The following is a 27,914-nucleotide window of genomic DNA, read 5'->3' as shown; positions in this document are numbered from 1 at the left end:
ATTTTATTTTGAAATTATAAACAAAACTTTATTTTTAAGCAAATACTTATAATATGAAATGACGAAAGATACAAAAAAGCAAAGTTTTTTTTTTTTAAATATCCGGGCCTTTTCTATACTATTCGAATTTAATAGATTAAATCAAGAGTTAAGTTATAGGGATTTTTTTTAAACTATACAATTATTTCGTAATGCATGTATTATATAAAATAATACCGACTTTTTGTTTTGTATAATCAAAAATTGTTCGAAACTATAAAAATCTAGCGTCAGTTCATTTTAATATTATTTTAATCAATTTTAAAAAGACATGTATTTGCAATGTTTCTCATTATTAAAATAATTTATGGTGGCAAGTTGAGATAATAATAATCTTTTGGTCTGTTACACTAATTCATTTTATTATATTGCATAAACAGTAATTAATTTCATTTTATTAATTTGCTATTTCCTCAAAATAAGTAAAAATATATTTTGAAGAACAGTAATCATAAGAATTAAATAAAGTAATCACAAAGGCGTATATGTATTGCTGTGTGGCTACGGCAATAAAGAATATAGCCACCCCCTCTCTTCCCGTGGGTGTCGTAAGAGGCAACTAAGGGATAACACAGTTCCACTACCACATTGGAACTTAAAAAGCCGACCGATGGCGGGATAACCATCCAACTGCTGGCTTTGAAATACAATGTGCGACAAAGCCAGCCCTGCGGTCACAAACCCGCTTGCCCCAGCGTGATGACTATGGGCAAAACACATGAGTTCACGCCATTTTTGGCGCGAACTTGTGGATACCAATGTCCAGCAGTGGATTGCGATAGTCTGAACTGAGTGATAAAGGCGTATATACAAACATTAAATTAAATCACACATACTACATACTATACGTTTTTCATATAATAATGTATTATAGAAATAGTACCGGTATATACGTGAATTTATTTACTGCCTTAATGTAGTAAATAATGTGATTTGAAATTATTTTCATGATTATGATAGATATAACATGTCCTAAAGATTATTTTGAACATATAACATGCCACCATAAATAATTTTTTCAACCTCGAATGAATGGTGTCGTTCTAAAAACAATTCTGAAAATACCTGTGTATTGAATTTGATTAGGATTGCTATCTGTAAAATTAAAATTAGAATCTAAACTATAATCAGTACATTTTTCTCGCTATACAAAATTGATGTTTTTTTTTTTAATTAAAAAAACTACAAAAAAATTTTTGACCGATTTTTAGAGATGTTCAAACAGACAGCAACACTAATCTCAACTCCTGTATTATTTCTATTGGATGCTATTTCCTTAGCTTTCGTTCTATAGACTTTCTGTGTTCATTAAAAATTGTACAAATATTTTAAGCAAAAAAAGAAATTATCAAAAAATACTTTTTCCGCCTTATGGCAAGGATTACTTCGATCAATTCTTCTTTTACTTATTATTCTTTAAATTTTAATAATCCAAGTGTAAGCTTATTTTAAACTATTTTTATGAGTTAACACAGCGCTCACAGTAGTCTTAGAAGTTCTAGCGCGATGTTATTACAACCTAATAGGATTCATAAAACAGGCTATTTAGATATAGAAAATAAGAGTGCGTTAAATAAAAATTTATTAGTTTTACATTTAGACATTGTTGAATAATGTATATATGAATTAAAACGTATCGACCAAATGTATGTACGCGCATAACTTCTGAACGAATACATCAAATTGGATAATTCATTTTTTTTTGCAATCGTCAGAACAAAGTTTGAATAAACGAAAATTACACTAAAAATCGAAATATTTACGAAAAAGACACTATGGCGGTACGGAGTTCGCAGGGTTGGCGAGTTTAAATTAAATAAATAGTTATAAAAATAGTTTTGCGTAAGCTTGTACTCGGATATGAATATTTACATTTTGTACAACTCGTAATGAAATGTTCAGTATAAATCAAGCAACTTTGTGTACACACTGACAAATTATATATACTATTGAAAACTTTGGATAGAATTTGTTTAGTTGAAACGGGCAATAGAGGCGGGATCGCTAACAGTTTTTGGATATATATTTTTTTTCACTTATTTTAATGTGTACTTGGGGTTTTTTCGATTACAATAAATTTAAAAATTTAATTTTAACCTGTTCGATGGCGATTAAATAATCGCGTGCCAAGACATTAATGTAGAATTTCCTAGTTTTTTTTCTTCTAATTTTTGTTACTATTTAAATAATTATCTGTATCGAAAATTCCCAAAGTACACGATGATATAGCCTAAAAAGATGGCAGTTTTTGAGATCTTCGAATCTATACGATATAAGTGCCTATACGGAACTACTCGCAAGTCAAACTATTTTCAACAAATGCAGTAATATCAAATAAAATAATACCCAAAGTGGTAAAGTATAAAAACGTATGAACTTTGAACGGATTTTACTTTAGTTGATATTAGAGCATCGTCAAAGGTCTGGTGGGAATCTGCCTCGCCGAACGGCATAGTATTTCTCTATAAAAATAGTTATTAAAAAAGTAACGAAAATTATGCAAATAATCAAAATAGAAATCGCATTACTATATTTTTTTTTTTAAGTTCGAAAACCCTAAAGATTTTTATTTTTACTTTTTTGGCTAACTATTGTTTGTAATATTTTGTACTCTATTCGAAGCTTATATTGCCAGTAAGGTAGACGTGTAAAAGATTATAAAAGATTTTAATTTTATTTTAACGTGAAGGATGCTTCAGCACCGTGGATAAATTGGTTCCATATTTCCATCAACACAAAAAGATACAATCAAGACATTTTATTATAAAAAAAACGTAATGTAGGCCATATTACCACATGTGACGAGCTATTGAGTTCTATGAATTTAACTTGACACGCTAACATTTCATTCGCTTATTAATTTCATTCCGAAAAAATTCACATTGAAGGAATATAGTCTGAAAGAAAAACTAAAGTTAACGACATTTGAGTCGGTTCACACTGGCCTTTATCAACTATAAATAGTAATAAATATCGGAACAACGTTTTAAAAATTAATATTCACGAATTAAATTCATTCTTCAAACGTTTAAAAAATTTCGAAAACTAAATTTAAAAAACTTTGTCCCCCACAGATACGAAACGTAATCGAAGTTTCGAGAACTTCTTTTAAATATTAAAAAAAAAAAAAAAAACGAAGCAGATAATAAAATCAACGTACTCACGGTCATAAGAATTTTTCGATTACAGAGCATTGTGACCATAACTTTTGGGTATCGACAGAAAAAAAAAACGACACTTATTTATATTAATTACAACAAGTCTCTCGACCGCACTAGTTACAACGGCCCGTATTTATTAGGCATTAAAAATCGTTCAGCACTCGATATCACATGGAACGTTCTAGAAACGTCCAGAAGATCACGGAACGCTCCGGGACAACTTATAAACACATTGTAAACACACATAGAACACTAATTAAGAGTCTACAGTAAAGGCTCGCATAGTCTTTACTGCGTTTTAGTTGCTGAGGTCACTCCACCCTCACAAGTACGTGGATTCACCTGAAAAATGTAAGAAACCCATATAAGCCATCGGAACGATAACATATGCCACAATTTATCGTTGGTAATTCTTTTGAACTTTTGCGAGACCTTTCGATGAATCTTGAGCCAATATTTTTTTTTAAACTGTAGTACCAGATAAAATATCAGACATTTCTTTTTTCGAGTTAATATAATTAAGAATATGGCAACCCAAATGGTATAATAGCAAAAGCATAGTTTTGAAATTAATATTTCTGTCATGCACGTCCGTAAAGTAAATTTCATATTGTAGATAGTATTGCAAATTTTGAAATATTATAGTTACTAAAAATTTGGTCACCAGCTTATAAGTCCAAAAGTTCAAAAAATTAACCAATTGTTATTTCTAAACGCCTTGAAAGCAAACAAAAAAAAAATTAACAAAGCAAAGTATAAAAAATTTAGGCGTTCAAAAATTATGTGGCATGTGTGATGCGTTCAGGGTTGTGCGAAGCGAGTGGGGAATGAATGAATGGTTACGGTGAACGAAAAACTTTGCTCTCTATTTGTGACACCGCTACGTATTGAACAAATGAAATTGAAAAAAAATGAGTTAAAATTATTTAGCACACTAGTATTATTTCTTCCAAAATAATTTTATGTATTATTGACAAATGTGTAGGTGTCACAAAAAAGTTTCACTAAACAAAAAAACAATAGAAAACATCCTTTACACAAAACACATTCCACAAGGACAAGGAAATATCAGCGTGACCTTCAAAAGTACATATATACAAACACAAGGTTGGTCACAAACTTGGCCAGAACATTTGACCCAACGTTACGTGAGAAAAATGAACATATTGCTAAAGAGCTGGTGCTAACGTTCGGTCCAAGTTTTAGGCATGCACATTATTTCAAGCGACATTAACATCTAAGGGAAAGGAATCACGAAAATCTGGTAAATATTAATGGTCTTTTTGTAAATTGCTATATACAAAATAAAAAAGTAGAAAGAATTAATAAAACATATGGGACGAATGACGAACAGAAACAAGCGGTGACGGAGAACCATCAGACGTACGATTCTTATGATAAGCGGGCATTTGAAAAGGGCGATTTGATCATTTTAGACTTTTAGTGTCACTAACAAGATTATTGAGATTTAAGACAATATTTTCCATGGTTGGTTATTCTTAGTTCTTGATATTTTGTCATTGTTGCAAGCGCCATAACGCATACAATAGTGCTGAAATATAGTAAAACACGGTGATTTGTTTCTAAAAAAATAGATTTGAGAGAGTTCTATAAGTTGGTCTAAATCGCCATTTCCAAAATTGTTATAAATAGCACGATTATTTTTATAGCTCAGGAGTAAGCCGGGGTGTAGTATTGTTACGTGCCTTGAACGAGTTTATTCACAAAAAAAAAAGTAAAAGTGCTCGATTGACTTTTTTATTTGACCATCAGTGTTTGACAAATTTCCGGACGATTTTTTTGGTATACAAATTTATTTTACAACTTGTTATTTTTAAAGTATATTTTATTTTATTTCGTTTTAGAAATTACATTTAAAAAATTCTAAGTTCTTCATATATACTACAATGTAAATGGCAAATTGGAAAAACCAAAGTACAACCAAAGTAAATTCGTTATGACAAATTTATAACTCAAACACTAGATGGTCAATATAAACGTTCATTCGGGCCACTTTAGTCATAGAAAAGACTACCATTTAATACAAATAAAATGAATAATAATAAAAAAACTAACTTCCAATTTCAAAAATTTTAAATATTCAAAATTCGAATGGAACTACAAGCGGCGCGAAAGAACAAAGTCCCGAGCGCGTGTAACGTACACGAGTCGCGCGTGTCTTGTATATTTACGTGTGCGTGTTGTTGTCGGGCGACAGCGGGCGGTAGCGGCCCACGCGCTCGCACCCCGCCCCTGCCAACCACAACTCACTTTGACACATAACGTCACTATGACTCATAACGTCACTATGACACATAACGTCACTATGACACATAATGTCACTATGACACAACGTCACTATGACACATAACGTCACTACCGTACAAAGGACCGTACGGAATTGTATTATTTATTTATTTTTTTTATATATGAGTGTACAGTATATTATTACACTCATTATTCTGAATGTGCAACTAAGTACAAAATTTCATTGACGATATAAACTTTATCAATTAACATTTAACGTTTGTGTCCAAATATAAAATAAAAATTATTATTTAATTTTACTTATTGATATTTATTGTTAAATAATAATAGCAATATTATAAATGTTACCATTATAATATAAACTGTCAAAGGATAGTGTTACTATATTAAAAAATTAAGATGTATTTGATAATAGCTATATGGTTAAAAATGTTATTCGTGTTGCTTGTACTAAGGATACAAAATCTTGCTTTAACCAACACCACAAAAAATAGCAAATGTATTTTGATGATTGACCATTAAATGAACCATTTTAATATTCTATGTGTGTCTGGTACTTTAAAAATATATTATTAATTAAATATTATTTAACATACAACAATCGTATAAAACGAATAGTATTTATATTACGTAACTTTTATGACTACTCCGCTTATTAAGAACACATCAACCGTTTTCCTAAGAAGGATTTTAAGAAACAACCAGTACAATCCATATTTTTATATAAAATAGACATGGACCAATCTTTTTCTTACTAAATAATAAAAATATTGAAAACTCGTTATCGGTTTGAGATCATTATTATAAAATTACTCGCCTTCAATTTAAAAAAAAAATATTGTTGTCACACGTATCAAATTATCGATAAAGTAAATCTAAACAAAATTTTAGAGACGTGAAAAAATACATTGAAATAAAAAATAAGTTTTTGTTTAAATCAATACGTGTGACAAGCAACACTAAGGGCTCGTATAAAATATATAATTTTATTCGAGCGAATTTTTTTTTTCAATACACAATTTAAATGAACACTTTTAACATAGCCAACAACACCAGACTGACGCAAATGTTACATTTTTTAAATTGTATTCCAAATAGTAACATTCTAACATTCCTGTATATAAGTAATAGCATTACAGTATTTGAAAGAGAAAGAAATACTTTTAACATACAAAAAAAAAACTTAGGTAAGTCGCTCTTGACCATGACGTCTACAAAGTCCTCGAAATATCTGCAGTTACAGAATGATAATCGTGGTATAAGTAAAGGTGCTAAACGAACCTGCTCAAATGTGCTACACTTTAGCTACAATTGATAAAACGGAATTGTTGGCTATTTAAAAAAGTTATTTTATAAGGATTATATTAATTTCACCTACACAACATATCGATCTCAGAGAGTGATGACAAATTGCGTATATAGTAGTTCATTTATTATTTATATTACTATTTATTTATTTTTACAAAAGAAAGATTTTTATACTATTTTTATCGATACAATTTCATTTCTATTAAAACATTGCAGGTCCCTTTTAGGATATTGGAGGTCAAACGGTTTAAGAAATTATATTTTAACGCTATATTTAAAACAAAAACAAAATTATCTTATAAATAAAAAAAAAACTTAACTATTTTATACAAAAATTTATATTCCTAGGTAAAGAATGACACTTTGATCAATGTCATAAAATTAGATTTGGGCACTTAGTGCATGTATTTTTGTTTTGATTCCTTAAACAAAGATTCTTAAAAAAGGGAAATAGATGTGTGTCCAATATTATGTCGCAACGACAGTAGTTTTAGTAAAATTTCTCTTTTTTGAAAGTAGTTACAGAGTGTCCCTTTTTCCTTATAAAATAGGCTACTGATAGACTAACATCAATTCACATTTCACAATTAAGCCTTTCAAATCTTATTTAAAGTTTCAAGTCTTTCCATCGACTTTTACGCAACGCTAAATAGTAATTTGGGAAAGTTCGTACAAAAGCCATTCATGTAAAAATATTTTCATCAAAAATTCAAATGTATAGAGCATATTTCGGGCGCATTTTTTTTTTTGTAATATTATTTACTATGACATACTGCCCAGTTTATTATTTAGCACGTAATCAAGTCACCAACGAACATCATCTATATTAAATCTTAAAAGAATTTTACAATTCTTTTTAATATAAATCCGAAATATAAGTATCAGGTTGGCGCTATTGGCAGTCATCTCTATGTTTCTTTTTCCTACTTTCCCCAAATTTTCCACTAAATTCTCTCCAAGAGGCTCTCATATCACCCAAAGAGAGTCTAGGCTTACACAATGCATCTTTAAACTTTTTATCTTTTCTATCGATTTCATTTTTAACTGAATCCGTACTATCTACTTGGTACTCGGGACGTTTATCCGTTTTAACAGGATATTCGGATTCATGAGGAAACATATTCGGATTTATCGGAAAGTCTGGCTTATCCGGAAAAACAGTATCGACCGAAAAATTCTGTTTTTCGAGGTACATATCCGATTTTATGGAATAATCCATTTTATTGGTATACAGATCCGAGTCAACGGGATAGCTATGTTTATTGACGTATAAGTCGGGTTCGATCGTATACTCCGGTGGATTCGGGTACAGACCTTCTTCGATGAGTCGTTTATTTCCATTGTTTAAAGTATTTTTACACTGATGGCTCGGACTCGAATTGACTGAATGGTCGGCTTTGGAATTAAAATTTCTATTAGGTGGGTAAACGGATTTCGGATTCTGACTGTTCTGTTTCGTAAAGTCTGAATGTTGGTCGGTGTTCGCTAAATATAAACTATCGAAGTTTCTGTTATGAGTGTCGTTGGTTATGTTTTTGGGATAGAATGTATTGACTGGGTACTGAACGTTCTCATACACAGCGTCATCACCATCACATCTCTGATCTCTACCGCCTCTATCACACATAGCGACTGGACCCTGTCTTTCCGTACATAACACTTCATCACATAACACCCTATCGGGCACATCGATAGAATAATGATTACTGTCTATACAAAGATTACTGTCGTAGTAGCTGTCCTGCGGAGGGTAGGTGTCGAGGGGTGTTGGAGATGTGAGGACGTCGATTGCGGGCTGGAGGCAGGTTTCACTGGTATTTTTGGGCATTAGGGGATCGTGTTTGGATCGATCGTAGGGGGGGCTGGGAGGTGTTTGGGGTGTTGGGGGTGTGGAAGGATGCTCACCGGAGTCCCAGTGCTCGTCGGCGTCGGAGCAGGAAGACGCGGTGGAAGGTGTAGAGGGCGCGCGGAGCGACTGCGTACTGAACGTCGATGACTCCGGCTGCTTCTGAATTATTAGCTCCACCTTGAGAGGAAAGTTGTCAGATGTTATAATAGAACAACTTGTTCGGATTTTATCGCAGTTTATTAAGTTTTTTAAATGCCCGACATTTCGGATACTTTACAGCAACCATGGTCACGGGAGGACTCTCGAAACGTCGGGGTCGGTCCTCGAAAATCCGAAAACGTTGTTTCATTATAATGAGTGAAATTCGCGTAAACATTAGAAAACAGTAGAGTCAAATGATTAAGATTCAAAACAAAGACATAAAAGAAAGAAGCAAACACAAACGAAATCCTTCGATAACTGAGCGTCGTCAAATTGATATCGAATATTTAGTCACTGCTCTATTGTGATGTTTCGATGTATAATAAACGATTCATATATATTCATTAATTCAAACTAAAAGATTCTATTGGAATTTCTTTATATATATATATATATATATATATATATATATATATATATATATATATATATATATATATATATATATATATATATATTATAACATAATTAATCACTTTATATTACAATGCAAGGAATACGTTTAGATAATTATTTTGTATGTGGAGTGAAAACCGAATAGCCATGCACTAGATGGTATCCGCTTACCATCAGCAAATCAAGCACTAATTATTATTATTATTATTGTCAGCTGAAACCATAAGCATGTTTGCCTCCTTTTTTTTTTGTTTTTCTTTTTTACTAATAAACTAATTAAGTTTATACAAAGTAACTATACCTTGAAGTCGGGACTGTACATTTTATGTTGTTTGTCTTTGTGCGCGTCATCTAACTGCCACTTGTCTAGCGTCAGCTTGAACGTTTCTAAATTTGGACCTGTGGAGTGTTGTAGCATAATTAAGTAAATTAAAGCTATAACGTTTAAGACGAAAATATTTACACAATACGACGTAGTATTGCGATAATATACATAGAATTACAAACGATTTTGTAGTTTACACATATTGATTTATGGGTATATTAAAATATTTGAGGACATTGTACGTTTTTAGAATGTTTCTAATTAAATTTTCTCTTCTTAAAAATGCCACGCTATAAAGAGTAAGTTCCGTAAGTCCACGGCAACTTTTAACGATTTAGATCCGGCTCGAAGGACCAAAATTTGTAGGATGTCAATAGCACAAATTAAAAGTAAGGAAAAATACAGAAACGAAACTACAATAGGGATAGGTGAAAATTATTTGATAAATTGAGTGAAGTAAGCAGCTAGCGCAGTATGTAGGTAGGTACCGGGGCGAGGTGGCGAATGCTAACGCGACCCCATCTCGCCCCACCCAGGCAGACGACTGCTCACACGTGGTGGTTTTTAGTCAGTAGGAGTCTGACATAACCCTCTGGCGCCCCTGCGCTGGAGGGTATCCATGATGGATTTTCCCCACGTAAAAAAAAAGTATGTAGGTGGTGTGTGGGGTATGTAGGTAGCGTGTGGACTCACTGTCGTGCGGCGCCGGCACCGGCGTGGCGCCGACGCAGGCGGTGACGAAGAAGGTGTTGAACCAGAAGTGGAACAGGCGCTCCTTGCGCATCATCATCTTGGGCTTGTAGTACACGTCCACGCGCACGTCGCCCTGCAGCGGCGTGCAGGCGGCCAGCGACACGCGCGCCGCCGCGTCGCTGCGCCGCAGCTCGTGCGCGCCCAGCCCCGCCTTGAAGGCCGGCTCCACCTGCCGCCACCGCCCGCCCTCAGTCTTGGACCTCGACGGACCGGTGACTGTCATTTCGGAACTGGAGTCGCGGTTCCGTGGAACTCGGTTCACAACGATCGTAACAAGCTGCGTGCGTGCTATGCGTTGAGATAGAACGTCAACTCTCAAACACCGGCTCCACCTGCCCCGCCCGTTACTGCGTCCCTGAGCCTTTTGTTTCTAGGGAACTTGAATTCCAAAATGACAGTCGCGGTCTCGTGGAGCCAAAAATGTTCACAATGTTCATGATAGTTGAGATAGGACGTCCCGAACACCGTCTGCGTCCGTCTGCCCCACCCGTAGCGCGCTCACTATTACTGCTTACTATTGTTGACGCTACCAGTGCACGGCATTGTCATTTTAGATTTTGAGTTTCAAAATAACAATAGCAGTCCCGTGAAATCAAAAGCCCGTCCGTGATAGTAAACAATAAACATAGTGAATAATACTCTTAGAGTTCTAGACTCTTCGTACATAAAGAGAACCTTAGTTGACATTTGACAGTGTACGTAGTATTTTGTTAACAAAATTCAAAAACGTGAAAAAGCTAAGTTATCCCATAAAGAACAAACGTGCAACTCGTGCAAGGCGCTATTTTGCCAAATTATATTATCTAAAAAATTACCTGCTAGAACCGAAATATGTACCGCCTAACTCGCCTCAACCCTCAATACCATTACTTCTTTTACAACATTAACTAATTAACGGCCAAAATCATTCAAAACTAACATTGAACACGGCAGGTGTTTATATCCTAACAAGTTAAAGATTTTAAAAATATGGCGGAAGTGCGGACTGTAAACACTATCAGCTGTAACGACACCTGCTCCAAAACCAAAAACATAATAATAGGTAAATTAATAAATTATCTCAAGTCGGCACGTGCTGCACGTTCATAATATACTAGGGAGTTTTTAAGCATGTTTTGTGACGTCACTTCATTGGCATCAAATTAATTCAATCTATCACACTTGCACTCGGCCTATCTTATGAGCGTGACAGAGATTGATGCCGGTTTGTTTTGTATGCTATTATAAAAATATAATATTTTGTTTCTATATAGCCTAGCCTAGCTATTACGAAATATATTATATACTTTATTTAAATTATCTGTCTATAATCAAAAATAATGTATTCTGAAATACTAGTTCTCATTCAGCCTGTAACATCCCAACTGCTGGGTATAGGCCACTTTCTTCATATAGAAGTATTGGAGCATTATCCACCACGCTGCTCCACTGCGGATTGGCGGTTAGAAACTAGTTCACCACCGACAAAATATACAATTATACATTAAACTAAGATAATTTTCTTCTATCATATACATCCAATTAGGTGGGTTGAGAGGTGTGTGGTGTGGTAATATGGTGGTGTAGTGATGTGGTGGTTTTGTGGTAGTGGTGGATTGGTGGTTTTGTGGTAGTGGTGGATTGGTGGTTTTGTGGTAGTGGTGGTTTTGTGGTAGTGGTGGATTGGTGGTTTTGTGGTAGTGGTGGATTGGTGGTTTTGTGGTAGTGGTGGATTGGTGGTTTTGTGGTAGTGGTGGATTGGTGGTTTTGTGGTAGTGGTGGATTGGTGGTTTTGTGGTAGTGGTGGATTGGTGGTTTTGTGGTAGTGGTGGATTGGTGGTTTTGTGGTAGTGGTGGATTGGTGGTTTTGTGGTGGTGGTGGATTGGTTGTGGTGTGTGGTAGCGGTGGTGGTCGTGTGGTAGCGGGGCGCTACCTGCGACACGCTGAGCTCGAGCGTGGCCTGCAGGCCGGTGAGCGCGGGCGGCGGCGACATGAGCAGCTCGCGCACGTGCACGCGCGTGGCGCGGTACGACAGCCCGTCGCGCACCAGCGCCGCGAAGTACTCCACGTAGCGCCGCTGCGACGGTATCGTCACACCTGCCGACGACACACGACTAAATGTATATTCTCTCGACAAAAACGTCGATGACTTTAGTTGGAATGTCAACCTATACGAAACAACGTACGCTCGCAAGAACTAACGCACGCAAGCACCGACACACACACGCACTTACGCACACACGGACGTACGAACGCAAACACGCACGCTCGAACACACTCTCGCACGCACACACGCACGCATTGCTCTCACACACTCCAAACACAAAATTATAATAATTGAATCCAAACCAGTTACTTGACCGATTTTTATTCCTTTTGTAACTTAAAGCATATTGATCACGTAACATATATTTTCCGTCGTGGGTCACGTGGTTAATGATTTGGAAAAAGGCTACGTAATCAACACCGATAAATTCCAAACTAAGCTCGGTTGAAAGGTTAAAAACATCAAAACATAAAATACAAATGCAAAGTATATTTCAATATTTTCCATACTTCTGGTTTTTGAACCTTTGTAATTCTTACTTTTCACTTTACAAGATAGGTTTCCTATTAAGTTGATTGGTGTAATCTTTAATTATACTTGTATGATGATGAGGAAATTTTAAAATACACTATTTCAAAAGTGCTTATTTTAAAAGAAATAAAAATATTGCGTGAGGCCAGTCATGCTCGTTTGGCAAATAAAAGCTTGGAGGGTCAAACTGCGGGCAGAAGACTTGTTTCATTCAGACAATGTACCCGCACATAAAACTCAAATGGCGACTAAGCGAAATACAGGATTCGAAAGACTAAGCATAGACCTATAATACAAAGATAGATGACTAACTTTATTATTGAATTCAGTTTTATGCCAGTATAAATTAACCACACTAACCCAGAAATAAACTTCTGGACATACGGACAATATTCTGCCGTTGGTACCTTTTGAGTAGTAAATTCTATAAAGAAGAGAGTTATCAAATAGGCTGTATTATTGAAGTGTACATTTCGCAATATTTTTGTAATAAAATGTTGTTAAAGATAATCTGTGTAATGAAGTCATAAAAATGGAGGATTAATGAAGTTGGTACGGTGTGTGTTTGTTTTCTTTGCATCAATTTACGTTATACCACTAGAGCGCCAAACAAGCCAACCCTACTACTTATTAATACAGCGCATCCTCGATAATTCTTGCTACCGTACTCACCATAGGTACACAAAACAACTTGAGTACAGTGTCATTTGGCTGTGATCTTCTGAAATGTTAAAGCATTTCCTCAATCGTTCCACCCAAATTTAAAAACAATATATTTCCTGCTATGCTCTAACCACAATAAAACATTTATTTTACAATTGTGTAACAATATTTAATTACATTATACGCTACCTTTTTCATCGTGAGCTCGTTTCTTCCCGTAATATTTGAGAGCCTCGTCCGCCGTCGCCTTCTGCCCGCTGTACAGAAGATAACAACAGACCATGGTTCCTGCAAAGAAACAAAAGTAACATGCTTTAATACTATTCATTTGCTTCAGTCTATCGCAGTCCACTTCTAGACATAGTCCCTCCAAATTTGCACCAAACATCCCGGTTTCCCGCAATCCTCATCCAGCCTCCGCTCGCGATCTTACGAAGATCTTCGGTCCAAAAGCCTAGATGGCGTACCACACTACGTTTGGCAATATTGTACTACTAAATACAGGGTTTTCTTTCACGGCCACTAACATTGTAATAGTAATATTAAAAAGGGAATAGCTTACACCCGAGGGAAAGGTAGTGTGTATGGTCATGACCATGTCGTTTGCAAAATTGCCAATATATCGGAAGGTCAAACTTTCAACAATAAAAGCGATAAATATTCCGTTATAACATATAAATCATAGTTTAAAAACAACAAAACCTCACACAATCACGACGTTTAAAAATTATCTTATTCTAATTAATTATTAAATCGGTTATCTAATTAAAAACGAACACAGCCATTAATGACGTAACGTTTTCGTTAAATGGGTCAGTAATAATACATAATTAAGTGTATTAAATCATCTATTTTTATAAGTTCACCATTTTATCGGCGCCAATTGTACGATTGTACTTGTACTGCTAGCGACAAATTCACATCAAAATTAATAAAAAATGGGATATTTTAAAATTAGATAAAGATTTGAGATAGCATATCGTAGCATGAAAGCGATATGTAATAAATGTAAATGTATCACATAATTTACTGTAGAATTGACAAAATCATTTTACATATTAGCAACTTTATTTTTGGATGTTACTTTTATATTTTACTTATTGACGCTGCGTTGGCGCAACGGTCACAGCCATGGATTGTACCTGTTGCGCTGGCGGTTGCGGGTTCGATCCCCGCACATGACAAACATTTGTATTGGCCACACATGTGTTGGCCCTGGTGACTGCAGTCCTTGTGGGTCTCCCCACCGTGCCTTGGAGAGCACGTTAAGCCGTCGGTCCCGGTTGTTATCATGTACATCTGATAGCGATCGTTACTCGTAGCAGTGAATATATCCGCCAATACGCATTGGAGTAGCGTGGTGGATTAAGCTCTGATCCTTCTCTTACATGGGGAAAAAGGCCTATGCCCAGTAGTGGGATATTACAGGCTAAAGCGATACTTTTATAGTTTCACCCATCAACTATATAACTTAAAAAAAATCGAGTAATTTTTCTACGACCTTGAGTTTTATTCTTAAATCTTCTATGATAAGTTTTTGTCTTAAAATGATTCACTTTTTATTTATATACTATAAAGAAGAATGATGATACTGTCTCTAACATTTAAACTTGTTAGAAAAAAAATCAATGCTACATTTATTACGTTAGTTAATTCTCCTTTTTTGTTAATTTATACTATCTTTATTTACATATAAGACTAAAGTCTAAATTGTATTTATAACTCAAGGAATTAATAATTCGAGTATAATTTGTATATATATATATTTTCGTTAAAATGTTTTAATTAATATGCACATACTAAAAACGAGGTCAACATAGATTGAGCGTAGGACGTATTTAATAAACTACTACGAGACCATTATATTAAAATAATATGAATAGATACAACTAATTATAATAACTAAGCTTTATTAATTTCTAAAAAAAGCTAAAGAAGGAAACGGACGAAGGGGACACATATAAATAACACTAAAAATATATAACAGTGAAGTGATCGCGGTCCTTTCGTCGACCGTTGTTATTTCATATCGAATCGCTTCGCCCGTTCTTTTTTTTTATGTCCCTTTAGGGCTGACCACAAAAAGGAGGCCGTCCAAAGGGTCCTCGGACGAAATTTACGACTAAGCGTGAAAGTTCCGACGTTCGTAATTCGGGCAATTATAGGTCGTAAAGAAATTTCGCAATTACGCCCCCAAAGTTTCGAAGAGTTTTTGTGTGCATGACAATAGTAGCCGACTTCGAATAGGGGACGTCAGCGCACGTGTAAACCGCCTCGACCTCTATTACCGAAACGGCTGGAAAACTATTATAACAGAACGGAGCCGCGAGCGATAAATATCTGAAATGGGGGGAGACGCCTTTTAGATGTTAACTCCATTCGTATGCTGATCAAGAGGTCTGCACATGCCCGACCTCGGCTTAAATATCTCTGTTATGTTATCTACAAACTATGAATAAAACCTACTTGGAATGAACGGATGAATAGTAATCATTATGTTTGATTGCGCTAAACTTATTTAAAAAGAGTTTTGTGTTATTATGTGTGCGATATTTTAAACTTTACTCTAACTATTCTTGTAATTATTTTTCATTCACTTATTCAAGCTATATTACAAACAATATTTTCTAGTGTTTATAAGACTACATACTTTCTATGGATCGTTAAGATAGTTCAGTACGAATGTGTACGCACGTTAGGTATATCGATTACGTGTTATGTATCAGACGGTATTCATGGCAATTAGGAATCCGATTGAACCCAAATATTCAGCCTTCGTGAGAGAGATTGTTAATATACATCTATTGAATGTTACGTAAAACTGTTGGTAAATAACTATTATTACTTATTGAACTCACTTTCTTTACGAACTGAGTTAGAGAAATTATGCAGAAAATCAAGCAGAACAGAAGACATATTATCCAGTATTTATGTTATACCTGTTCGTCCCTTCCCAGCTTTACAGTGCACGGCGGCGACGTTCCTCGAGTCCTCGTTGAGCCACTCGTGGACGTTCTCGCAGAACGGTCGGATCTGTTCGATCTTCGGAGGCGCGTGGTCCTCGAACGCGAACCGCTCCACCTGCAAACGTAACGAGTTCAACTTTATTATTTATTAAATCAATTCACACATTTCAGGAAAACATTTATAACAAATGGGTGAAATAAATGGAACAGCATTCTTGGATAGCGCAGACGGTAAGACCTTCTCCTTACAAACGCTTTAACAAGTCTCTACAAACATGCGTGTAACTCCTAATACAACCATCGAATTAACTTAAAATTTTGCTACATATCTATACTACTTAATATAATAAAGCTAGAGAGGTTTTTTGTTTGAACGCGCTAATCTCAGGAACCACTGTCCGATTTGAAAAATTCTTTCAGTGTTAGATAGCGCATTTATCAAGGAAGGCTATAGAATACATATCGTCACGCTAAGACAAATAGAAGTGGAGCACCAACGAAGAAAATTTCAAAATTCGATTTTTTTCCCTCTTGAGAGCTTCCGCTGCGTGCACTGCGTAAACAGTTCAAATTTCGCAAATTATTATTAGCGTTCGCTCAAAGTAACTATTCGCGGACGAAGTCGCGGGCAGAAGCTAGTGTACTTAAATGTTAAGTAAAATACAAAAAAATTGATTTAAAAAATGTTTACTTTATATAAACCCTTAAAATTGCCTGATTATTGGCTATAAAACATAATATACTACGAACACTGGTTCTGGTGAATTTAAAAACGAAATTCTACGTAAATAATAAACGGCCTCTATTTCATATCACTAATTCGTGTCATAAATATAAAGTCACGCAATATTAGTAAATATATTTAAATAGACAATATTCAGAGAACTCAATAGTAATTTAAGTAAGTGTCTACGAACAAGCATGAGCGCGTATCACGCTTTATAATTCATAGCGCACACACACACACATATACGTACATACATGTATAATAAATAATAATAAATAAATATCTTATAACATACACACACAGTCGTCTGTTCCTAATTCCAATGGTACGCAACTTAATGCTTGTGTTACAGGTAACAGCCGACTGTTATAACTATTTTTTTTTTGATAAATATACATAGAAATAATACATATATAAATATAGAAATGTAAATATTACACCCAGACTCAGGCGGGAATCGAACCCGCAAGTCGCAGAACAGCAAGCAGGGCCACTACAAACAGCGGCAACGGGCTAGTCCAAAATACAAATACTACCAAACCATAGATTTATATTCACGGATATTATACAAAATATTAATCAACAAAACTAAAACCTAATCTAAGCTAGGAATAATTAATCTAGAAATATACTGATCCAAACCAATTTGAAAGTGGCATCTTCATGAGTAAGCACGTTTTTAATCCAACATGCATGCATATGTTTTAATAGCTGTAACAACTTTTATAGAATAGAATATACTTTATTGCACACCACTCGGAGATTTTTTTTTTACATAAAACAGTTATTTACACTTAGAGATAGGCATTAAAACATCATGTTGCATTAAAAACAAAACACAGTCGAAGCCGCGCGGTGCGTCTAATGTACAACAGAAAACACCAAAAGATTATGGGAATCAGGAAATTTAGTATAACACAACATCGTTAAGTTTTTGCGGTGGTTAGTATGTAGACACGTTCGGTGTATATGTGGGAATGTGGTGAGAATATTTTCAGAAAATCGCCTGCGAAACCTTTTACTGGAAGTGGTCTGCGGTCACGACTCGCTACGGCTTTTCGTACAACCAAAATTACCCTCATAAGTAAAAAAAAATGTAACAGAGTCCATCTAAATTAATTATAGACATAGGAGAAAGCCTAAAAACTACGTTTTATTTATAAGAATAGTGAAGTAGTCGTAAAGCGGTGTACTTATTCGTACTAATGAAATTTATTTATGTTCTAACATGACTGAATCAGCAGTGTGTGACAGAAACTATTATTTATTTACTTCTTTTTCCTTTTCACTATGTCTAATGAATTGGGTTCTGCCTGTAATATTAGATGTAAGAAATAAATAAATAAATTATATGCACTAGACAATTATACTCAGTAAGGCATAATGTTCAGGTGATATATCCACAAAATAAACACATTCTCAGGGGATTTCTATTCCTTACTAGGGTAAATAGGGAATTAAGAGTTTGTTTAGAATTGTGACATTTATTAAACATCATTTTAAGCTGTTGATCATATTAAATACAGAAATAAAATATTTTCGAAGTAAAACTCCTTCACGCACGTTTGACTTGGGGAGTAAGCTGGTGAGAGCGTTACGAAAAGTGTGATCGGACGAACGGAGCAAGAGAGAAAGGTGCGAGCACACTGTTTTTTTTTCTCTCATAGCCAGTTACGTTTTGTATATCTAAGATACAATGCAGGCCTCGTTTTTAATCGATTATATTTGAATAAGAATATTTCATAATACCTCAGAGTCTTATTTTTAAATATTAAAATTCAAAGAATGAAATTCTTCAAGCATTTTAAAATGACCAGAGCCGCTGATGGCTAGTGTAAAAAAGCAGAACAAAAAACAACTATAATATCCAAAACTTATAAAATAGACATATCAACGAAATGACTCCACTTGCGTGGTCAAATATTAGCATCAATTTTAAATATATTTTAAAACCTATTAAAATAACTAGAATATGTTCAACTATTTATCATAATGAGATATACCTTAAGAGGGGATTCGACAATGATCATCTCATAGCATTTATTACCCAATCACCTCAAGACACTTGAACGTAACTAAGAATCGGGGATAGGTCGTCGACCCGTCTTGAGCGTCCATCGGATCTTAACAAATAATGACAAGGTAAGATAGAGCGAAGGCTTCTCCCGAGCACGTGGGTGGCACGAGATTTTATAAAAGAATTAACGTTCTTTTGATTAGGACTTAAGAGGGTAACACTATCGGATAGAATTATGTATAGGAAACGTGATACCAACGAAAACTTTGTATCGGTTGTTTTTTACAAACTTATTTTAATCCTTATTATTTGTGACAGTTACAGGCAAGTTTTATTTAATAGTTGGTTTTTATTTCTTCCATTATTAAAAGGTAACATTTAGTCACATTTAAGTATTTAAAAGACATAACTTGTTGCATTTATTATGCTTAATGTCAAATTACTTAATAATTTTTTTGTTAGGTACCTACTTACTACTTAGAAAGTTGAAATTTCAACACTTATCTACGTCAATCGTCAGAAGACGATAAAACAATAAAAAAAATTATACATTTTTTAGTTTTATTTTAATTAATGTTGTACTTTAAAAGATTAAAGAAATTAATTTCGTTTAATTTTCAGTTTCGTGACTCATTTGTACCATAAGCACAACGACTTTTTTAAAAAAAAGTATATCGTAATAAAAAAATAAATAAAAAAAATTAAAGCGCTAGCCCGTTGTTGCAGTTTGTAGTGTTTTCTGTTCCGCGGGTTGTGGGTTCGATTCCATCCCGAGTCTGGATGTAATATTTATATTTATATATGTATTGTTTCTATGTCTATTTATCAAAAAAATGTTATAACAGTTGGCCGTTACCTGTAACACAAGCATTAAGTTGCTTACCGTAGGAACAGACGACCGTGTTTGTATGTTAAAAAATATTTATTTATTGTTATTATTATAATTTCCAACCCGCCTGCCCAGCGTGGTGACTATGGGCAAAACACATGAGTTCACGTTATTTTTGGCGTAAACTTGTGGAGGCCTATGTCCAGCAGTGGACTGTATAGGCTGTAATGATGATGATGATGATGATTATAAATTTACATACACTAAAAACACAATTCCACATATGGCTTTATATGGCAGAGCGGAGTCGACGGTTTATAGCTAGTGACAATTCACAACTGGTAGCCCTGACTTAACAAATAATGGCATTTGTGTAGCGACACGGTCACGGTCGTGACGTGGCCGGTGGGCGAGCATATAACCATTTAAGAAAAAGAATACTTTGAAGCCTGGCAAATACAAAGATAAATATGTATAGTATATAAACACTCGCACCACAGTGTTATTTATCGAACTCCCCCAAAACGGCTTAATGGCCGATTTTTATGAAATTTCTTGCGTATATTATTTAGATTGAGAATAGGTCATAGGCTATCTGTTATAACCCTAGGTGATAATGGTGTCCCTATTCAGATGGTAGGACAACGTTTAGCGGGTCAGATATACACATAATTGTATAAAAAGCTTTTTTTTATATCACTAGGTCGGCAAACAAGCGTACGGCTCACCTGATGGTAAGAGATTACCGTAGCTTATAGACGCCAGCAACACCAGAGGCATCGCAAGCGCGTTGCCGACCCAATCCCCAATCTCCCAGGAGCTCTGGTCACCTTACTCACCAACAGGAACACAATACTGCTTGAAAACAGTATTATTTAGCTGTGATCTTCTGTAAGGTCGAGGTACTACCCCAGTCGGGCTGCTCCAGATTTTGAGCAGGAAATTCCTGCTGTGCCCTACCACAATTAATTTATTCTCTTTCACTAAATCTTTTCTCGTGTACGCTACGCGATATCTCCAATTCTTGTTCTTTCCTATTAATTGGTTAAACCGTAAGGCCGTTTCGATGTAAACCTGATTAAGATCAGATGAAAATCGTCCGAGACGGAAATCATCGACGGACGGACAAAAAAATCACAGCACAAAATAAAGAGTAACTCTACGACAGGAACCGACGAGACGAGCTGATTGAAGTCTGTCTATTTTTTTTTTTTTTTTTTTTGCAAAATAGAATATTTATCGTCCCTATCGTTTTTTATCGATCTATAGATGTATCTTTGTGTACCAACGCAATGTGTTACGAAGCGCAAAACTCGAAAACTGCTGGACTAATTCGGCTACTTTTGTGTTTTCAAACACTGTTGCATATAAAAATGAAGAATTATTTTATGTAATATAAAATATTATAATATAAAAAAATATAAAAAAAATGAGTTTAATTTTTTTCTCTTTCTCTTCTTCCGCCGATTCTTCTCTGCAGAATCTACATTCCGAATCGGTGGTAGCTTTACTTCTACAAATATAATAATTTATTTTTAAAGTTTTAATTTGTAAAATGATGATTCGAAAGTGCTCTTGGAGCCTATTTGGATAAAGCTGTTTTTGATTTTGATTTATATAAATCCAACGGTTTGACAATTCGCAAGATAGGACCGTGTCTGTCGAGTCAGCTAATCATTATTTAATGCCCAAAAAATTAGCAATCAAAGGCGCTGAGACGACCCTACGTGAATATGAGACTATGTGCCAAAATATACTCAAGGGGTCAACGACAACTCACGCGACAATGTTGTAAAACTTTAATAATCTCGTTAGCGCTGCGAGTTGCGTTTAATATCGTTGACAAATGATTGACACCGCCGCCTTTGCATGGCTTCAGAAATTGATTTGCAGAAGCTTTATAAAGGGTCCAATCTGATTACGGCTCCGTCCGTCTACACTCGACGATCGACGCGGTTTCAGCTACGTTTATATTATTTTTACACTGATTTATTGGGGTCGGCAATGCGCTTTCTATGCAGCGATTACCATCAAGTGGACTTATTTGCCACAAAAACAGAAACGCTACGTCCTTCTACGCCTAATCATGAGCGTAGCGCAATGGGATATAGCCTATCACGTTTCACGATAGCACAATACTTACTCAAAAATAAGTATATAAATCAATTCTGAGTATCCTGCGATTAGTATGTAGCTTATGTTATAACCAAATATACAAGAATAGTTTACTATATAACCAAGAATAGATTAAATACTTTTTTGAGCGTTTATACAATCAAAGAAACGAAAAAATAAGAAAAACACAAAAATTAATATTAAAAAAATAAAAAATTAAAAACTGTCTATAATTTATCTCACTAAGACTTTATATCATAAAAAGTTAATGCCATTTATAAATAATGTTACCTATCGTACATATTGACAAAGTAGATTAATATTCATTCATAAATATTTTACGAATAAAATGAATATTATAAATATAGAAAAAAAAAAACACAAATATTAATACGTCATTCAATGCAAAAAAAAAAATATCTATACTAACTATCAGCATTAGTATATATAATAAAGCTCTCAAAAAAAATTTGTCTATTTGCTGAACTGCGCTATCACGCAATACCCAAATTAATAATATCAAATTTGTAAAATTGTCTTTGCTTTTTAATTTTATTTATGTATAGCATAGCCTATAAAACTTCGTGTTATGAATTATAAAATGCGTTTTGTCGTAATCGCCTTACACTCAACGAACCCCAGCAGAATTACGTCTTATTTTGGGGGGTCCGGGAAACATACAAACAGCAATCCAAAGATATGTACGTAAATTTTATACTTACATTTTTCTATCTAAAAGAACATAAATTATCTTATTGTACTCACACAAGTAAATAATAAAAAATATAGAAATATAGTCTTATTTATCATATTTATGTATAAGTCTAGAATTTTATAAAACACACAATACATACACAAAAACACAATATCGTTCGTTATCAGGCAAAGCACTCGGACACGATGAAGATTACAACAATAAAAAAAATCTTAATTTTTTCAACAAGTTGTTACTTATGACATCATCGATGCAGTGCTACACAAATCTAATCGATTAATATTATAATACAACATTTATGTATAAATTATGGTATAATGAGAAAATGTTTGGAAAATATATGCTAAAATGTATATATTGGGTTGTCTGGAAGAAATGGCTAAATAGCCATAAATCCGCCCATTGTACTTCACAGTCTGTAAATGTTTTTAAATGTGTTTATTGTTTAAAATGTAGTTGTGGTGTACAATGAAGTATAAATAAATAAATAAATAAAATCAGAGCCAAAAAAACACTAAATGGATTTTAAGCGCTATACCTAAATGATGCATAAGTGTATATATTATCTACATGGGCATACTCACAGTGGGGCAACACACATGAGGCATAAGCCCTCCAACTTGACTCGAAGCTAATAAATATTTTAGATTTTAATAAGGAAATTTTAGCTATAATTAGCCAAAACCTCCGCAAGCTATAATATTATTGAAGTAGTTTAGATAGTGAAGGTAAATGAAACGTTGAAGTAAGTAGAAAGCGTTTTGAATCTCTACTACTTATCAAGTTTTACAACTGATGAAAACCAAGAGTTCGTAAGCTCTACTCTGTCTGTATGTGTACCACAGCATCTTTAACACTATAAAAGACAATTGAAATAGGCGAAATTTTCACAAATGTATGCAATTACGAACGCTACAACATCAATTTAAAAAAATAAAAAAATAAAAATAAGAGTAAGAAGTTTCTGTAGCACTAACATGCTTTTAAACTTTTATGAAAATATAATAGTCGAGATTAATCTCTAAAATATGGGAGACCCACAGGCCCGAAATAAATATTAAATCACACTTCAGCCTATATCGCAGTCCACTGCTGGACATAGGCCTCCATAAGTTCGCGCTAAAAATGGCGTGAACTCATGTGTGTTACCCATAGTCACCACGCTGGGCAGGCGGATTGGTGACCGTAGGGCTGACTTTGTCGCTCCGAAGACGCTGCTGCCCGTCTTCGGCCTGTGTATTCCAAAGCCAGCAGTGGGATGGCTATCCCACCATCGGTCGGCTTTTTAAGTTCCAATGTGGCAGTGGAACTGTGTTATCCCTTAGTCGTCTCTTACGACACCCACGGTAAGAGAAGCGGTGGCTATATTCTTTACTGGCGTAACCACACAGTTAGTATACACAAATCTATCTATAATCTATAATAATATATGGTAAAACCGGGAGAGATGCCGCAGTGGGATAGATGCCTCATGTTCTAAAAACCTAACATCCCGAACTCACAAATAAAAATTAATCGCATAAGTAGGAGTCGAAGACACCCCGTACCTCGGATATCCACAGATATTCGTGTGGCAAGGACGCGTTTGGATCGTGTGTGTAATTTTCTCCGTGGCGAAATTTAAAAACACGTCAAAGTTTTAAAGGTTAGTATTTAAGGTTGTATAATTTTATAAATAGTAATAAATTCCGTTATATTTTTTATCACGTCTATATATTGGGTCATTGAGTCTGCATATAGTTGTAAATAGATGCTATTTTGTTTATAATTTATTTAAAAAATACGTGGGCATCTATCCCAATCACAAAGGATAGTTGCCCTGATTTTTTGAGGTATAGGTGCCCTTAGACTTGACGCAGAGTGATGAAAGGTACAGAAAGGGCCCTGAAATTAACTTTTCACAAATATAAAATTCATCATATATTTGTACGAGTATTTTTTATTTTATGTTCCTAAATTCGTTTTTTTTTTTTTTTTTTTGGGGTTTGTATATTCTATTACAACCTCTCAGTGGCTCATGCAGCCATGTATGCTCCTAAACATCGAGAGTTTGCTAGTTCGATTCCCGCTCGGAAGGGGTGCTTGCATTTGTACAAATATTTCTTTCCAGTTTGTAAGTCTATTCTTTAGGGTCTCCCCACTGTGCCTCGTAGATTATGTTAAGCTGTCTGTCCCGGCTGTTTTCATATACATCTGGTAGCGATCGTTACTATCTACCCCTTCATTCACCATATACAGAGTAAGTTTATATATATAATTTTTTTTGTGTCTGTTATATTTTTTATGTATTTAGGTACATTTATGTTTGGATGTTTTACTGATTCTAGCAGAACTATGCCACGAAAATATAAAAGAAAGGAAGAAATGCGAGCTCGAGTATGTTCTTGGACTATAGAAAACCTACAGTCAGCTTTCGATGAGAAAGTGCACAATCATTTGTGCAATGTGCATGTTGGCACTTGATATGAATATTTTAGACCAACAATTAAGAATTTATACTTTTGTTGAATAAATGCTTGTAAAATCTGTGTGATATAAAAATTATATTCTAATTATAATAATTAAAAGATATAAAAAAAAACACAAAAATTTTTTCATTGCTATTGCCCATGTTTCTTGGAGACAATCGATGTTTTAGGAGTAGCCTAACCTAACATTTGGTTTTTGGTTTTTCGTTAACACGGTTTAAAGGGCATCTATCCTACACACTATTTTCATGGTGAGGCAACTATCCATATAGGTAGGCATCTATCCTCAAAAAAAAAGGGTTCACGAAAAGCTAATTTCTGCTTAATCTGCATTGGCTAGGTTGAAAAAAAATAGTCATAATTCAACATGAAGGATTGAGCTAGCTACATTAATAAAAATTATTCGTATAAAAATCATATTTTTAAAATTGGGTGGCTATTTCAAAAAGTGAGGCATCTATCCCGGTTTTCCCCTATATAAAAGCGAAAGGTCACTCACTCATCACAAAATCTCCGAAACTATAACACCTACAAACTTGAAATTTGGCAGGTAGGCTCCTTATAGAATGTAGACATCCGCTAAGAACGGATTTTACGAAACTCGACCCCTAAGGGGGTAAAACGGGGGTTGCAAGTTTGTATGAAAGTCCTATGTTTTTGAAGTAAGAGACTTGAAATTTAAAATGTATGCTCTATAGATGACAAGAAGGCGTTCAAATAATGTATCTTTAGAAATCAACCCCCTTTTGGGGTTAAAACGGGGGATGGTAGGTTGACTCACTGATCACGAAATCTCCGAAAGTATAACAGCTATAAACTTGAAATTTGGCAGGTAGGCTCCTTATAGGGCGTAAACATCCGCTAAGAACGGATTTTACGAAATTTCACCCCTAAGGGGGTAAAACGGGGGTTGGAAGTTTGTGTGAAAATCCCATGTTTTTGAAGTAAGAGACTTGAAATATAAAATGTACGCTCTTTAGATGGTGAGAAGGTGTCCAAATAATGTATATTTAGAAATCAACTCCTTTTTGGGGTTAAAACGGGGGATGGTACGTTGACTCCCTCATCACGAAATCTCCGAAACTATAACAGCTATAAACTTGAAATTTGGCAGGTAGGTTCCTTATAGGGCGTAAACATTTTCTAAGACATGATTTTACGAAACTCGACCCTTAAGGGGGTAAAACGGGGGTTGCAAGTTTGTATGAAAGTCCCATGTTTTTGAAGTAAGAGACTTAAAAATTAAAAATGTATGCTCTGTAGATGATAAGAAGGCGTCCAAATAATGTATTTTTAGAAATCAACCCCCTTTTGGGGTTAAAACGGGAGATGGTAGGTTGACTCACTGATCACGAAATCTCCGAAACTATAACACTTACAAACTTGAAATTTGGCAGGAAGGCTCCTTATAGGGCGTAAACATCCGCTAATAACGGATTTTACGAAATTCCACACCTAAGGGGGTAAAAAGTTGGTTGCAAGTTTGTATTAAAGTCCTATGTTTTTGAAGTAAGAGACTTGAAATTTAAAATATATGCTCTATAGATAGTGAGAAGGTGTTCAAATAATGTATCTTTAGAAATCAAACCCTTTTTGGGATTAAAACGCGGGATGGTAGGTTGACTCCCTCATCACGAAATCTCCGAAACTATAACAGCTATAAACTTGAAATTTGGTAGGTAGGTTCCTTATAGGGCGTAAACATCCGCTAAGAGATGATTTTACGAAACTCGACCCCTAAGGGGATAAAACGGGGGTTGGAAGTTTGTATGAAAGTCCTATGTTTTTGAAGTAAGAGACTTGAAATTTAAAATATATGCTCTATAGATGGTGAGAAGGTGTCCAAATAATGCATCGTTATCTATATATATAAAAGAGAAAGGTAAATAACTAACGACTCACGAGAACTCAAAAACCGCTGGATGGTCTATTCATCCAGGTTGGACAAAGATAAAATTTGGCAGAGAGGTAGATTATAGTTAGCAGACGTCCGCTAAGAACGGATTTTACGATATTCCACCGCTAAGGGGGTTTAATTGGGGTTGATAGTTTGTATGAAACATATACAGCCTGAAAACAAAACTAAAAATGTGGTGTATAGAGAGGTTTTATAAAAATAACTATTAAATTATACTTAACTAGCGACCCGCTCCGGCTTCGCACGGGTATAAAATATAATTATAGCCTATGTCATTCACTGAAAAAATGATTAAAATCGATCCAGTAGTTTTGATTTATTCATTACTGCCCGTGGCCCGCACGCGTTAACTTAGAGTAAAAGCCGGCTGGAACCGCCGCAAACGCTACGTACCGCGATTTTTAAATCTGTAATATCTTCGAAAATATTCATTTAAATTATATGCTGTAAAAGGCCATATAAATCTATATTAAATAAAAAACATATTTAAGGTATTTAATTGGATAAGGATTAATGCTGTATTGGTTAAAATCGCTTCGAAAATTAGCCATTATTTGTCGTAAAAAGTAAATGACAAAAAAATGTTATTGTGGGATATCCATAAGAGATAGGTATATACCATCGCGGAGTTTTCTGTA

The 27,914-nt window shown here is 34.7% G+C and overlaps 1 protein-coding gene across 1 annotated transcript in view; it reads right to left on the bottom strand.

The window, feature by feature from the left end:
* Positions 1–4,713: 4,713 nt before the first annotated feature.
* Positions 4,714–27,914, bottom strand: part of LOC123660478 (phosphatidylinositol 3,4,5-trisphosphate 3-phosphatase and dual-specificity protein phosphatase PTEN) — a 73,286-nt gene continuing 50,085 nt past the window's right edge. The window contains exons 3-9 of the mRNA XM_045595548.1: positions 16,461–16,602; positions 13,711–13,809; positions 12,214–12,377; positions 10,241–10,469; positions 9,524–9,621; positions 8,682–8,802; positions 4,714–5,453 (exon numbers count right to left, since the gene is read on the bottom strand). Coding sequence (XP_045451504.1) covers positions 5,389–5,453; positions 8,682–8,802; positions 9,524–9,621; positions 10,241–10,469; positions 12,214–12,377; positions 13,711–13,809; positions 16,461–16,602 — 918 coding nt within the window. The 3' untranslated portion in view covers positions 4,714–5,388. The remainder of the gene's footprint in view (positions 5,454–8,681; positions 8,803–9,523; positions 9,622–10,240; positions 10,470–12,213; positions 12,378–13,710; positions 13,810–16,460; positions 16,603–27,914) is intronic.

The sequence above is a fragment of the Melitaea cinxia genome, chromosome 15 (assembly GCF_905220565.1).
Source record: "Melitaea cinxia chromosome 15, ilMelCinx1.1, whole genome shotgun sequence".
Lineage (NCBI taxonomy): Eukaryota > Metazoa > Arthropoda > Insecta > Lepidoptera > Nymphalidae > Melitaea > Melitaea cinxia.
The sequence above is the reverse complement of the archived record's forward strand: the minus strand, read 5'-3'. Positions and strand labels throughout refer to the sequence as shown.